At 37.4% G+C, this 15,419-nt stretch overlaps 1 protein-coding gene across 4 annotated transcripts in view; it reads left to right on the forward strand.

Annotated features, from left to right (window-relative positions):
• Positions 1-15,419, forward strand: part of SEMA5A (semaphorin 5A) — a 195,431-nt gene that overhangs the window by 164,263 nt on the left and 15,749 nt on the right. For all 4 annotated transcript variants that reach the window (XM_087930659.1, XM_087930658.1, XM_087930657.1 and 1 more), the window contains 2 exons: positions 12,362-12,509; positions 14,774-14,999. In XM_087930659.1, the coding sequence (XP_087786785.1) occupies positions 12,362-12,509; positions 14,774-14,999 (374 nt within the window). The remainder of the gene's footprint in view (positions 1-12,361; positions 12,510-14,773; positions 15,000-15,419) is intronic.

Genomic DNA, 15,419 nt, shown 5'->3' on the forward strand with positions numbered 1-15,419 from the left:
ATTACCGGCAGGCTATTAGAGGAAGCCAGGAGAAGGAGTGAACGTGCCCAGCTGAGGGAAGATAAACATAAGGAAGAGAAATTATCTTCAAAGCTTGAGAGAAACCAGCTGTGTAAAGCAAAGCACCCGGAAGAAGAGAAGTTATCTTCAACGGCATACACAATTAAAAAGTGTTTTAATTGTGGAGGCAGAGGACATTTGGCAAGATTCTGCAGAAAAGGAAAAAGCCAGAATGTAAAGAAGCCAAAGAAATCCTTTGAATTAGCCACATACAGCAACTGTGAAGTGAAAAGTGATTTATGGGTGGTGGACAGTGGAGCATCCCACTGCATTACGAGAGATAAGACAAAGTTTATAAAAATGTCTACAAGCTCTCAGCATATATCACTCGCTAACGGGTGGCACCTCAAGGCCAAGGGTCAAGGTATTGCTTATTGTCCATGTTTAGACCAGAATATAAACATGTTATATGTACCACAGTTAAAAATGAATTTACTTTCTGTGAGAGAATTAGATAAACTAGGATATGTGGTTACATTTGAGAATAATAAGTGCACACTGGAAAGGGATAACAAAAAGGTAACTGCAGCTTTAAATGGAGCATTGTATGTCTTACATGATGGTAAGAAAGGGGAGGCACAAACTGTATTTAATAATACCAAGCCTCATGATGAATGTATCAATTTATTGCATAGGCGTTTGGGGCATGTAAATTTTAAAATGCTAAAACGCACAGTAGAGTTATCTGAAGGAATAAGGTTAAAACCCTGTGATAAGTATTTGCGTTGTAATGTCTGTTGTGAAGATAAGAGTAAGATATTGCCTGCAAATAGGCTAAATGGTTTCAAAACTAAAGAACCTTTAGAAGTTGTATTTGCAGACATTATAGGTCCAAAGAAACCTAGTATGGGGGGTGCTCGATATATACTGAGCATTATGGACCATTACTCTAGATATGGGTTTTGCTACCTAATGAAAAGCAAAACTGAAACATATCAACATTTCTTCAACTGGTTAAAGTTTGCTGAAAGGAAGACTAAACGGCAACTGATAACCTTGGTGACAGATAATGGTACGGAGTTTGTTAATAGCAAATTCCAGAGTAGATTAAAGGCAGCTGGAATAGCTCATAAGACATCTGCACCATACAGACCACAACACAATGCATTTATAGAAAGAAGAGGCCAAACACTACAGGCAATGGTTAGAACAATGTTAACTGATTCTGGGTTACCTGATTCTTTGTGGGGGGAAGCCACAATGTGTGCTAATCATTTATTAAATAACGTGGTTAACTCAACCACTGGTGAAATACCATTCACCATGTGGCATGGCAGGAAGCCTGATCTGAGTTACCTGCACACATTTGGTGCACCAGCATGGGTGCATATCCCTACACAACTCAGGCGTAAAGGGCAACATAAAGCTAAACAATTTTTCTTCGTTGGTTACCAAGCTAACCATAGGGCATATAGATTTTGGGAGAAAGGCACATCTAGAGTGTTATGTAGTGCCAATGCCCAATTTCTAGAGCACGTAGGATGGGATAAGTTAGAGCAGGATAACAGTAAAGAGGTGATTATTGAATCATATAGAAATCCCATTAAGTATCCCTGTAACTTTAAGAAAGATGTAAAGAGAGAAGTACAGGAAGAGATTGTGCCCATAGAAGAAGAAAAGGAAGAAATAGCTGAGCAAGATGAGGACCAGGTAGTAACTCAACCAAGCCCAGTAATTCCCAGAAGGACTACACGTATATCTAGACCGCCTGATAGATACCAGGCTAACACTGTGTGCCAGGTAAATAGAATTCCATCTACTGTGGATGAGATTAAAAGATATCCTTCTAAAGAGAAAGAAAAATGGTATGCAGCAATTAATAAAGAATTGAAGTCTCTGAAGGATATGAAGGTATATGAGAATGTGAGATTACCTGTTAATGAAAAACCCATTGGCTGCAAATGGATTTTTAAGATAAAAACTGATAAGGATGGAAATATAATCCATAAGGCAAGATTAGTAGCCCAAGGCTTTAGACAAAGTGCAAAGGACTATGATGAAGTATTTGCACCTAGTCTTAAAGCAGCAACTTTAAGGGCAGCCTTAGTGTGGGCAGCAAGCAAGAAGTATATAGTTAATCATTTAGATGTGGAAACTGCTTACTTGCATGCTCCACTAAGACATACTGTGTATATGAAAAGGCCTAATGGATTTAAGGATGACAATGACAATAATAATGATTGTTGGTTGTTAAAAAAGAGCCTCTATGGTCTTAAACAATCGGGCTATGAATGGAACCAGTATATTGTGAAGGAACTGACCAATATAGGGTTTAAAGCTGGTTTAGCCGACCCATGTCTATTTAAGAGAGAAAAGAATGGGAAAATATCATTATTATTGTTGTTTACTGATGATGTTGCTCTGATGACTAAAACTAATGATGAAGCAAATGAAATAATTGCATCATTAGCCAAGAAAATAAAAATCAAGCAATTAGGGGAGATAAAGAGATATCTAGGATTGAATATATTGAGAACACAGAAAGGTTTTAGGATATCTCAGGAAGATAAGATATCTAAATTGCTAATAGATTATAAGATGGAACTTTGTAAGCCTGCAAAGACTCCAATGAGTCAGGATATTTGCAAAATGGATACTCAAAGTCCCAAGTTTGATAAGGCAATATATCAATCTTTGATTGGTAGCTTATCATATATTAGCAATTGGTCAAGGCCAGATATTGCTTTTAGTATTAATCAGCTGGCACGACACAATAATGATCCACTTCAATGTCACTGGATAGCATTGAAAAGAATCTTAAGATATCTTAAAGGAACATTACACCATGCACTGTATTTAGAACCAAAAGGTGATCTCATACTGAGTGCTTATGCAGATGCTAGTTTTGCAGCAGAAAAAGATACTAGAAAGTCGACTTCAGGAACAGCCATAATGCTGGATAAGACATTAATAGGCTGGAAGTCAATAAGGCAACAGCATATAAGTTTGTCTACTATGGAGGCAGAATTCTCCTGTTTATCTTTATTGTGTACTGAGTTGATTATGTACAAACAAATGTTGAAGGATATGGGTATAACTGTAAATTACCCCATAGTTGTACATGAAGATAATCAGGCAGCAATTCAAATGGCCACTAATATTGCAGTTAAAACGAGAAGTAAACATACAGATTTGAGGTATCTTAATGTAAGACAATCTGTACAGAGTAAATTGATACAGCTGGAATACTGCATGTCGGAAGACAATGTAGCTGATCATTTTACTAAAGCCCAAGGTGCAATTAAGCATCTAGAGAGTTGTGAAAAATATGGGTTTAGAATGTAAAGGTTATATATTTATGTCACCCAAAAGGGGAGAATGTTGGGTATATGAATACTCCAACTGGTTTGGGTTGAATAAATATGTAAACCTAGGATTAAGTGCTATGTAGCTTTAAGCACAAGAAACTGCAATGTCATTGTGGGTGCGGTTGCAGGCAGCCATATAGGTAGGAGGGGAAACGTAATAGCTCCGGCTTCTGGATGCAACTGTCTGAGTCACCGGCTTCTGGATGCAACTGTTTGAGTCCGGCTTCTGGATGCACCTGGTTACTGTTCCAGGTCTTCTGCCTACTGTTGTTGGAAAGTCTATCTGCTTACTTTGGAGGCTACTGTGCCAGATACCATTTCACCTGAACACAAGGACTGTTTGGTTTGGTGAGCTGAGGATTCAGCGTTAGTACTTGAGAGAAAGGTATCTTAAGAAGAAGATATACAAGCAGATAAAGAGATTGTATTTACTGTTAAAAGAGACTTGATAACTGGATAGATATACTGGATACTGACATATGGACTGAATGACTATTCTTAATCTCTGTATGAATTAAATACCTATTTAAACCACAAACAGTGTATTTTGTCTCAAGTGTGTGTATACTCTAGGGCCCAGCCTCTCTCTCATTTGGCTGCCTGGCTTGACTGCTGCTGTGCACTCAGCTCAGGGGTTTATCCCCAAATCACTAACAGAGGGTTATAAATGTGGGATATATTTTCATAGTATAAAGTGTGGATCTTTAGGGAAAATGCACATAGAAAGAAAAAAACCCTCTGGAGTGAAAGTTGGATGATTGAAAGAAGAGAAAGCATGGATCCTATTTGAATAAGTATTAGAAAATGCATTAATTTCCCATCAAAATGGGTGAAAAGTGGAAATAAGAAAAGAAAGTGTGGAAACAGCTTGGAATAAAAAAACAGTTATGTTTGTATTTTTCATAATAATATATCACTGATGTTGTATTATAATAGGTTGTTTTGGAAGTGGCTGAAGAGAACTAAAGACGTTTCCAGTAGATTGAATAAAATAAAAAATAAAAGGGATGAAGTGATGCAAAAAAAATGAATAAAATTGAAATGAGGGGATGTTGGAAAGAGTGTTTTAGACTCCATTTTATGACTCCATAGGAATCATAGCACTGTGGCGAAGATCAGAACTAGGAAAAAAATGATAAGGTTTAGCCTCTGACCAAAAAGCAGTGGAAATTATTGATGCACTAATTAAGTGCTGTGAGAAATTATAAGAATAGCAAATGTATTAATCAATTTAGCCTACCCAACACTGTCCTCTCCTTCGTTTGGAGATGTATTGGTCACATAGAGAATGAATGAAAATGAAGTCAAGAAGTGTATGAGAAAAGAGTGAATGAGTTAAGGGGAATGTAAAACCCCAGGAAACCTGTCTTCCAAAAGAGAGTGGTGGGGAAGTAAAGAGTAAAAGGAATGGATAACAGAATTATTGCCACTTTTATTTATTTATTTATTTTGTCAAGTAATTATTAGATAAACATGGTTATAAATACATGAAATGGATACGAATAAGAAAAAAAGGAACAATAGAACAGGGACAGTAGGCACGTTGGTGCACTTATGCACGCCCCGTACAGACCTCTTAGGAAAGGGGTGAGATCAATAGTAGACAATCTAAGGTTAAAGTTTTTGGGGTTTGGGAAGAAACCACAGAGTCAGGTACAGTATTCCAGACATTGACCACTCTGTTGCTGAAGTCGTATTTCCTGCAATCAAGTTTGATGCGGTTTACCTTGAGTTTGTATCTATTGTGTGCTCTTGTATTGTTTTGGTTGAAGCTGCAATATTTATTGACAGGTAGGACATTGCAATATATAATTTTATGTACTATACTTAGATTGAACCGAAGGTGGCATAGTTCTAGGTTGTCTAGATCTAAAATTTCAAGTCTGGTGTCCTAAGGTATTCTGCTACGAGTAGTGGAGTGGAGGACTCTTCTCATAAAATATTTCTGGACTTTCTCAATTGTATTAATATCAGATATGTAATGAGGGTTCCAGACTGATGAGCAGTATTCAAGTATTGGTCTAGCAAATGTTTTATATGCTCTAGTTAGAAGAGTGATATTACCATAGAAAAAGCTATGCAAGATTAGGTTAACAACTCTTAATGCCTTTTTGGCTATGTTGTTAAAGTGGGCTCTAGCACTTAGATCATTTGAGATGAGTAACTTTGTCCTTGACAAAGTTTGTGTCATCAAGGTCTTGACTATTCAGCTTGTATTTTATTTTCTGATTTTTTTGCCAATATGTAAGACAGAGCATTTATTTGTTGAGATATCAAGTTGCTATTTGTTTGACCATTCTGACACATAGTCGAGGTCTTTTTGAAGGGTAGCAGTATTGTCAGTGGTGTTGAATAGCTTTACATCATCAGCAAAAAGAACACAGTTGCTCTTAATATGATCACAGAGATCATTTATGTAGAGTATGAAAAGAGTTGGTCCAAGAACACTGCCTCGGGGGACACCACTGTTGACAGGTACAGAATTTGATAGGGCACTCCAAATTTGACCATTTGTTGTCTGTTTGACAGGAATGCTCCTATCCAGTTATGCAGGTGTCCAGAGATACCATAAGATTTTAGTTTTAGGAGTAGTTTGTCGTGTACCACTGAATCAAAGGATTTACAGAAGCCTATGTAAATTGCGTCAATTGCTTTGCCCTGATCAAGTGGTGTAGTCCATATGTTTTTGCAGTGTAAGAGTTGCAGATTACAGGATAGTTAAATTTTCTGAATTTTAGCATAATTTTATTATGACCTGTGTGGTTCAGCCATTGCTTCATTGTCACCAATAATCTCTTTTCACACCACATTTTGAGAATCATGGTGAAAATGTTGATACCAATCAATTTGGATAGCTTCATAAGGGGAATTAGGCAAATCCATGACTATGAATAGCTGTTTTTCACAATGCGTATGTTACTTTTATAATGAAGATGGCAAATGTCATACATAATGCTGAGATAAATGTGTTGGTTCTTGCCCTTGTCCTTCCTAATGTTTCTGTGTAGGATTGCTGATTTCCTGGTCTATGATTCACTTGAGCAAATGAGGAAGAAATAAGTCAATAACCCACTATTGATCTATCGCTAAATGCATGGAGATCAAAGTCAATCATCCAAGTTTATTATTTTGCCCCAGGACCACAGTTTACACTTGCTGCTGTTAAGTTGTTTGCAGCTAAGGCCTGAATACAACTGTATTACAGAGTTCAGCTAGGACCAAACTAAATATGTAAAAATCCGGTGTGTCCTGAATACAGTAGTTTGTGTAAGAAACAGGAGTCAGTAATCTTGAATCCAATCTTTATATAAATACAGGTAGTTCTCAACTTAACCACTATTGAGCCCAAAATTTCTATTGCTAAGGGTGACAGTTAAACGAGTTTTGCCCCAATTTATGACCATGGGGGTATAGTTGTTGAGCGAATCACTGCAATTGTTAAGTTAGCCAAACAGTTATTAAGTGAATTTGGCTTCCCCATTGACTTTGTTTGTCAGAAAGTCACAAAAGATGATCACATGACCCCCAGAAACTGCAACCATCATCCAAGTTTTGAGCATGTGACCATGGGGAGGCTTCAGTGGTCATAAGTGTGAAAAAACAGTCATGTCCCTTTTTTCAGTGATGTTGTAATTTCAAACGGTTGCTAAATGAATGGTTGCAAGTTGAGGACTACCTGTAGTTTTACTTATTAGCTGAAATTAACCCACAGCTCTGTTGGACTAGTCCACTTTTCATTGTGTGCATGTATGTGTGTGCGCATTATTGACCCCTGGTGACTACTTGAACTAGTCCCTGAAGTTGAGCCTAAACTGAGTATGGATAGCCAGAAATGGCTCAAGATCAGCATTAAGCATTGGTATTGGAGTGCACATCCCATGTCAGATAATATATTATATTTTTCTCATGTGTGACAGGGCTCTGTAAGAGAAGTTATAATTCTTAAATGCCTTTTAGATAATTTTATTTTCAAATATGTATGTGTGTATACACATGTATGCTCATGTATATGTGTATGATATAAATGTGTGTATGTGTGTGTGTTTCTGTTGCACTTGTATTTTATACCAACTATTTCAAAGTTAATCCAGATTGCTAATTTTAATTTCTCCTTGTGAAATATTTGTAGCTGAAGCAAGCCTGTTGGCATATTTTGATATAAATATATCATAATATTGTCTTTTAGCCAATTTTAGTTTTCCTTGGCTATCTTGACATTGTAAATTTAGTTTTCAATAATTTGATTACCTGAATACCAATTCTCTTATGATGGTTAATGACCATAATAAAGTTAAGCTTTCTTGGCAAGATTTAGAAAATGGTTTGCCATTGTCTCCTTGCTGGGGCTGAGAGATAGAGAGAGACAGACTGGCCTAGAGTCACCCAACAGATTTCATGCCTAAAACAGGACTAGAGTTTAGTCTTCTGGCTTTTAGCTTAATGCCATAACCACTATGCCAAACTTGCTTTTGGTTCACCTAATACTGGGAGATAATTTCAAATCCTCCTAGGAAAAAGAATACCAAAGGAAGTTGAATTATTACATCTTTTCTAGCAATGCTCTTTTACCATTACAGCTAGATCAAGCTAAATTAGCTTTAAGACAGAAGGCTTAAGGAACAGGAGGTCATACCGCTGTCCTCCCATGGGATGTATTTATAAATGATCAAATTTTAGTTCCCAAACCAGCTTCATATTTATTGCAATATTTTACTCCTAAATTTAAGAGAGTTTTAAATGAAGCCTGTTTTAATGCCCTCCGTAAAGCTGTTTTAGAAAGGTTTTATAAGAACATTCCTTAAAGTACAATATTGTACTATATTATCGCTGTAGCATGGGTATAATAGAAACCACAAATCATTTTCCCCCCTGTATTGTCAGCATTCTAGGGTCATTCATCATCAGCTCTTTTAACTAAATTTTCAGGACATTCTGCTAATTTCTATTTTCATTGCCTGCCAGACAGTCAAAACAGATTGCTAAATTTGTTACCTTATGTATAAATTCCATTCACAAATTGCCAATAACAGTTATCCCCACAGTTAGTACTAATTTTATTGTTTTAAGATATAAATAGATAAGAGTATGTCCATTGCAATTTACATTATTAAACATTGGAGCCTTGCCTATTGAGTCTTTAAACTTTCTGTCTTTTTAAGATTAAAACTATTTGTGGAAGAAAAAAAAAGTAAATATTGCTGATTAATTTGGAACAATGCTTATTATGTTTGACTGATTTAATTTATGAAAACAAATATCCATAGGCTGGGCTTCCCTGGATGTGTTATAACATACATATAGCATGGTTGTTGACATTCTTGCTGGGAGTGATAGGATCTGTGGTCCAAGCTATTCTAACACACTAGAAGTGAACCAGGCTGGGAAAGTCCAGATAGTTTGTGGATCTCTGATTAATGAAATAGAACTCTTTTGCCTAGTAAGAGTTAGTAATGAATTACTTAGCCAAATAACATCTGTTTTCTTTTTTTATGTACAAACAGGATTTTATCCTAAGTAGGTGTTCCTATTCTTATGTCAGTAGAAGGAACTAGCTTGTTGTTCTTTCTTCCTTCTCATTACTTAAAACCGTTGACCACCTTGGAAGCTGAGCAGGGCTTGTTGGATATGTCAAAGGTCATATTACTTGCTTGACAGTTTTTTCATGTCACCTTCTCAATTCTATCTCATCGTTTCTGGACATAAGGTCAGTGCAGAGATCTATGAAGTCAGAGACATAATACTCTTATATTATTTGTTTTGCAAACCATAAATCCTCTGAGTTTTGAGAAAAGAAAGAAAAAAAACAGGGAGAGAAATATCAGCAGGGAGAAAGCATTACCTGCTAGCTTGAAATGCTTCCAAGAGGATTAATTGGACTTTGCTCAGACTCCTATGTTCCAGCAGAGTCATTCCTAAAATGAGACTTTGAATCATATTTGAGATTTCTGGGGCTTGCTTGCTCTTTGCTGCAGGGAATGCACTTCTGTGCTGTGCATACAGGGGGGAAAATATAAAACCGGCATCATGCCTCTTGTTTTATTAAATGCAAAACACTTTTCAACAATATTAAAAAATCAGAGCTTTGGGAATGCACCAGCTCCCAATTGTCAGCTATTACTGTCCGAACTGTGTATGAAATTGAGTGAAATGGAAAGCTGGTGAAACTGCATGGCTATCCATAAGTGACACAAACTGATAAAGTCCTGCTGGGGTTATAATTAAGGCTATGCAGAAGCAAGCCTTTCTTGTTTAGAGGCCCAGTCTGGAGTTCCATAAATTGTTGGATATAGTCAGAGGTGGTTCAGTTCTGCTTTTTGCCTGGGTTAGGAGTTAGAAAGATTCAATTTTCTTTTTCTTTAGCATGGGGAGATTGCAAGCCTACTGAGCTCACTTTTTTTCCAGCAGAATAAAAAGATGCTTGCAAAAAATATTGGAGCTTCACAAGATTGTGAAGTATGGCAATTTTCATAAAAACTATTGTTCCTCTAACTTTGTTACGGGACAGAATGTGATAAAAGTTTGTACTAAGTAGCCGTGCAGTATGTAAGAAAGAAGAAAGAGTTTCTGGGAGAACTAGTGATGTCTCTTCTTGAACATGATGGAACTGATAAATGGTTTGGGGGAGAAAAAAGTAACCCAATGGTTATTTCCACTCAAAAATATCATTTGGCTAGGTCTGCTAGCTAGCAGAGTTCATAAAGTACCATACGTAACTGAAAAACTTCCTATAGTAAGCTGGAACAAATAATAGAACTCAAGATCTCTATCTTTCCATTATATTGGGGAAGCCAATGTTTATCTGAATATAAAGATCACTCTGATGGGATGGAAGACCAAATCTAGTATTCCCACCCCATTCCATTTTACATTAATATTATTTCTAGGTGTGACTGCTAGGGTACCACTGTTCTTATAATATTCTGGAGTTCCAAAGAAACTAACTGATGTTGTCAAGGTCCAAAATCAAGATGGAACACATTCTGACTCATTCTGTATAAATAAGAATCTGTTCTACATTTTCTTTTCAACCTCATCATCATGGTTTGATCAAATCTGGTTACACCTGTATGTATAATCATGTATTATGTTACATATTTGCATTTTCTTCTTGTTAAAATTTGGTAGTTAAATATTAATATCACAGTAGTTGAGATCCTTTTATTGTGCAATTTCTGGTCTATCCTCAGATCTATAAAAGTGAATAAGTGTTCAGCACAAGATTTAATTTTTGGAGGAATGCTGTATGGATAATATACAAATGATCCTTGTTACCTGTTCTCTCTTATCCTTGGTTGCGCTTTAGAGACCAGCCCTCAATAAACGTGTAAAGATTCATGCGTATCCATAGTTTGGGCCTTATTTTTGTTTCTTTATACATGTACAAGATGGTGAATAGTATAGAATAAAAACTTCATTGTCACTTTAAATGTACACTAATCACATAAATTAAAATGAATTTTCATTGCATTCAGCTATCAAAACAACCATTATGCATATATCCACATATACACACATATATGACACAGAGAGCAATCACAGTCTAGTTCAGATGTATACATATACATGGCAAAAAAGATTCTGCAAATTTACAAGATGGATGGCATAAGTAACAAAGCTGTTACAAAAGCTAGTAGCCCTATTATAGATAGTTTGAAGCCTCTTCCCAGAAGGGAGCAACAGAAACAGACTGTGAAGTGGGCATGTGGGGTCTCTCTTCAAGCTCTAAGCACATAGCACTTACAAGCAGTATCCTGAATAATGGGAAGTTAACTTCCTATAATCTTCTCCGCTGTCCTTATCACTCTCTGTATGGACCTTCTATCTGAGGCATTGCTGCCACCAAACCAAACTGATGCATTTGTCAAAACGCTGTCAGTCGTGCCTCTGTAAAAGGTGGCCAGGACAGAAGGAGAAAGATGTCCTCTTCTCATCCGACCCAGGAAATGCAGGTGCTGGTTTGCATGCTTTACTAAAGAGACCAAGTCAAATTGTTGGTTATCTGTACTCCCAGATACTTAATACTATTGACCCCCTCCACAGCTGCAGCCTTGATACGAAGTGGTGTATGTCTATGCCGTCTCTTTCTAAAATCAACAACGATCTCCTTTGTTTTGTTAATATTCAAAACCAAGTTATTTTTATTGCACCAAAGCCTTCACCACCACCTCCCTGTAAGAATCTTCATTGTCATCCTAGACAAGACCCACAACTGCCATGTCATCTGCATAGTTCACAATATGATTCATCACAGACCTGGCACGGCAGTCATGGGCCATCAAGGTGAATAGTAATTGACTCAAGACACAGCCTGGCCTGTGGGGAACCTGTACTCAAGGAGGTGGAATTGGAAACTTCTCTAAGAAGAAACTTTGCCCATACATTTTTTCCAAAAAAAAAAACCCCAAAAGGAATAGATTAGATTATCCTATAATGTTCCTTTATTTGGTCCTCTCCTCCCCTTCTCCGCTCTCTTAGTTGCAGTAGATTTCACTGAGCTAGCTTCATCACCATCCTTACAGCAGCAGCCATGTTGTTTGAGTACCTGGTTGAGCCAGTTTGTGTTAGCTTTTCTGCTCCAAACAGCTATTTCACAATCACAGTGGAGAGGCCTCTTGATCGCTCAGTCAGAATGTAAGCCTATCACAAACAGCTTGTGGCAATCTCTTGATCACACCACTGAATGCTAGCACTGTCCTGCAGGCTGCTGGCATAATGGTCCTAACAGACTGAAAATAATTTTCAAAGGGGAGTAAAAGAAATAAAAGGTAACATCTGGGGGTGGTGGGGAGGAAGAAAACCTAAACAATGATAGGAATATCAAATCATGTTTTTATTTTTGCATCCAAGGCAAAATTATCTGATCCAAGCTCGAAAGGGGATGATGTCTGAAATTTAATTATCTTTCATTTCTAGACAATTATATTAATAAATCACCTTAATGCAACAGCACACTAAAGACCACATTAAATCTGACCTTGCTTTCCTTCTTACAGGTATTGTAATGAGCATTTGTTGTGTTCTCCGCATATGTTCTGGACTGGCTGGGGTGTATGGGAGCGATGTACAGCCCAGTGTGGAGGAGGCATTCAGGCTCGCCACCGAACATGCGAAAATGGTCCAGATTGTCCGGGTTGCAGTGTTGTGAGTAATATCTGCATTCGTTGTTTGCTTTTATATTTGTAGGACTTTAATATAAAGTCGAGAAGGTGATGTTGTATGACCCAGAGAAGAATTCAGAAATACACTAATCCATCACTATACAACAAATATTATCATTTTTAGAACTGTGCATGCTTCAGATATTACCCCCAAATGACTGTGGAGCACATGGGAACATGAATGCAGCATCTCAAAAAGCAGCTGCTTCACCTTTGCACGCAGTAGAGTGGAAGTTTGTGTGGCTGTTATTCTGTTGCCAGAGTTTTCCTCTTGCATGGGAGACCGCCTTGAGACCAGCTGGGTCTGCCTGGTGAATTTTTTTTACTGTTCCAGTATTTCAGAGTTGCCTTTTACATTAATTCTATAGTTTTGTTAAGTTCTGCTGCTGTGCTGATCCAGGCTATATTCTGATTTGTGGATTTCTACCTTATTGTTTGGTACTTTTGACTGAGCAAAACCAGAAGCGTCCTAGATAAATGAAATCTATTTATATTCTGCCCGCACAAACACAGGTTAAGAGCATTCTCCATTTCACTTTACCTTTCAGTGGCCTCTGTATTGTAGACTTCCAGAGGAGGATTATTTTGATCTTCCTTAGTGAACCTTTAAATTTGAGTGGTAAATAAAAGGTCAGAGCAGTCCTATCGTAACGTAACAGATCAAAGCAAGTTTTCTCTTGTGATTTTTTTTTTTTTTTACTGAGGGGAGTGATTTGGCATTAACCCAAGAGAAGTCAACCATCACACATATTATGTAGGAGAAATGTGTTTCATTTTAGCTGCTGTAATTATGGCTCTCATTTGATTCAGTCATAAAGCCTGTTTGTGCTAACTGTATACATAGAGTGAAAAATTAAATATTGTGAAATGAGCAACTAACCTGAGGACCTAAAATGAGTATTTAATGATGGACATTCTGCTAAGTATTGCAGAGACTATTAGTTTAGATGGCGCATTTTTCAGTAGAGGAGGAATCCAGAATCTACAACATCACATTTTTTACTAATCAGGGGTAGCTAGTTTAAAAGCTATGCCCTGCATGCCCATACTAAATGATTAAAGGCTGAATTCCCCCTAGCCCCCTTTTCTTGCTGTGGTACTACTTGAAATATCTGCCATTCTTAATCTAGCCAGTTACAGCACACATAAAAACCAGAACGATTCTAAACATGTTATGATTGCACGAGGCACTGAGGAAGGGTACAGTTAGGTGGGAGTTTAGTTTCACCAATGCTGAGAAAACTTCAATTGAAGAAAAGTACTTGGCTAAATTAGTTGTATCAAGCCAGAGTGGGCTATGAGGTAGAGCTAAAAAGAAGCCAGGGCTTATGGCGCTGGTAACTCATCATTATATCTGTCAGGAAAACATATTATGAAGGTAATTTTTCTGCCCATGGAATTTCTTGTGTTGGAGCCCTGGCCATTTCAAACTGCCTTGCTGTTCTCTGACAATAATGGGCAGGAGGGCTGGAATAAACAGAACAGTAGAACTGCTATTTATAACATGCATACACTATAGGTGTTTACTTTTGTGGTGATGGTTTGCCTCATACATACTTTTAACCATTCAAATTCTAAATGTTTTGGGACAAGGTTATCCAAGAGAAGAGTCATGATAGTTTTCCTCCCTTTCAAATTCCCTTTTCGGAGCAATTTGCTTGTGATTTTCTAAAGCTATGTTTATACTAGTATCAGTGGATTTTATTTTTAAAAAACAACTGTGGATACAATTTAAAATATTCTGTTTAAATAATCAAGTATATCCTTGATAAGTATATTAGACCATCAAATTATATTTTATATAAAGTATATTCCATTGTACCAGAATTCTATTTTCCACTGGATCTGGAGTTAGCAAGATAACCATTGTTGCCTACAGTAAATCTGTTAGCATCCAAATGATAATTTCTGCAGTTGTTAATGTTTTTTAAGCTTCTAGTTCAAGATTATTTGGTCCATGGAAGACTGAATCTGGTGCAATCTTCCAGCTTGCATATTAATCATATTATAACCCTGTTATAATTTACAGCCTGTCACCAGACTGTAAGCTTTGACAAGATCTGATCTTAATTATCCAAATTATCATACAGCATCATACATTTATCCCACAGTATCATAAACATTGGAGGTTTTTAAGAAGAAACAGGACAGCCTTTTGCCTGAGCGGGGTTGGACTAGAAGACCTCCAAGGTCCCTTCCAACTCAGCTATTCTCTTAAATTCTATTAAACCATGTCATTTCTTGTAGGAGTATCAGGCTTGCAATACCAACCCTTGTCCAGAACTGAAGAAGACAACTCCTTGGACTCCGTGGACACCAGTGAATATCTCTGACAATGGTGGGCACTATGAACAACGATTCCGATACACTTGTAAAGCACGACTTCCTGATGCAAGTTTGTTAGATGTGGGAAGGCAAAGGATTGAAATGCGCTATTGTTCAAAGGATGGCGCCACTGGATGCGCAACTGATGGTAAGCAATCATCCACATAATCCCTGTCAATCTTTTAAGCTTGTTATAATAGAAGGTCTCACAGACTTCAGGAAGAAACACTAACTGCTTATTGTTATAGTAAATTAAGTGATGGAGTATGAATTGCAGGGAGCTCTTTTGTGGCTGAACCTAATGGCATGCACTTGGAAATACATTGTTATCAGGCAGCAGTACTTCTCCTTTCTCCCCAGGTTTGTTACCCTCAGTACTTATGGTTGATGAACAAATCTGACCTCTGCAGTGGGGCAAACATAGCTGCCTCTGGTGTGCTCCCTATTATCTTTTCATTGTAGGGAATCACGGAGATAGCACTGCTTAGAGACTGTTACAGTGACATGTGGAAAAGGACATGTTGAGTGTGGGAAACAGGGAAAGTGTTAGGAAGAGGCTCAGACTGGC

This window comes from Pseudonaja textilis, chromosome 3 (genome assembly GCF_049901715.1).
Source record: "Pseudonaja textilis isolate UNSWEBS1 chromosome 3, rPseTex1.2, whole genome shotgun sequence".
In the NCBI taxonomy this organism is placed as follows: Eukaryota; Metazoa; Chordata; class Lepidosauria; order Squamata; family Elapidae; genus Pseudonaja; species Pseudonaja textilis.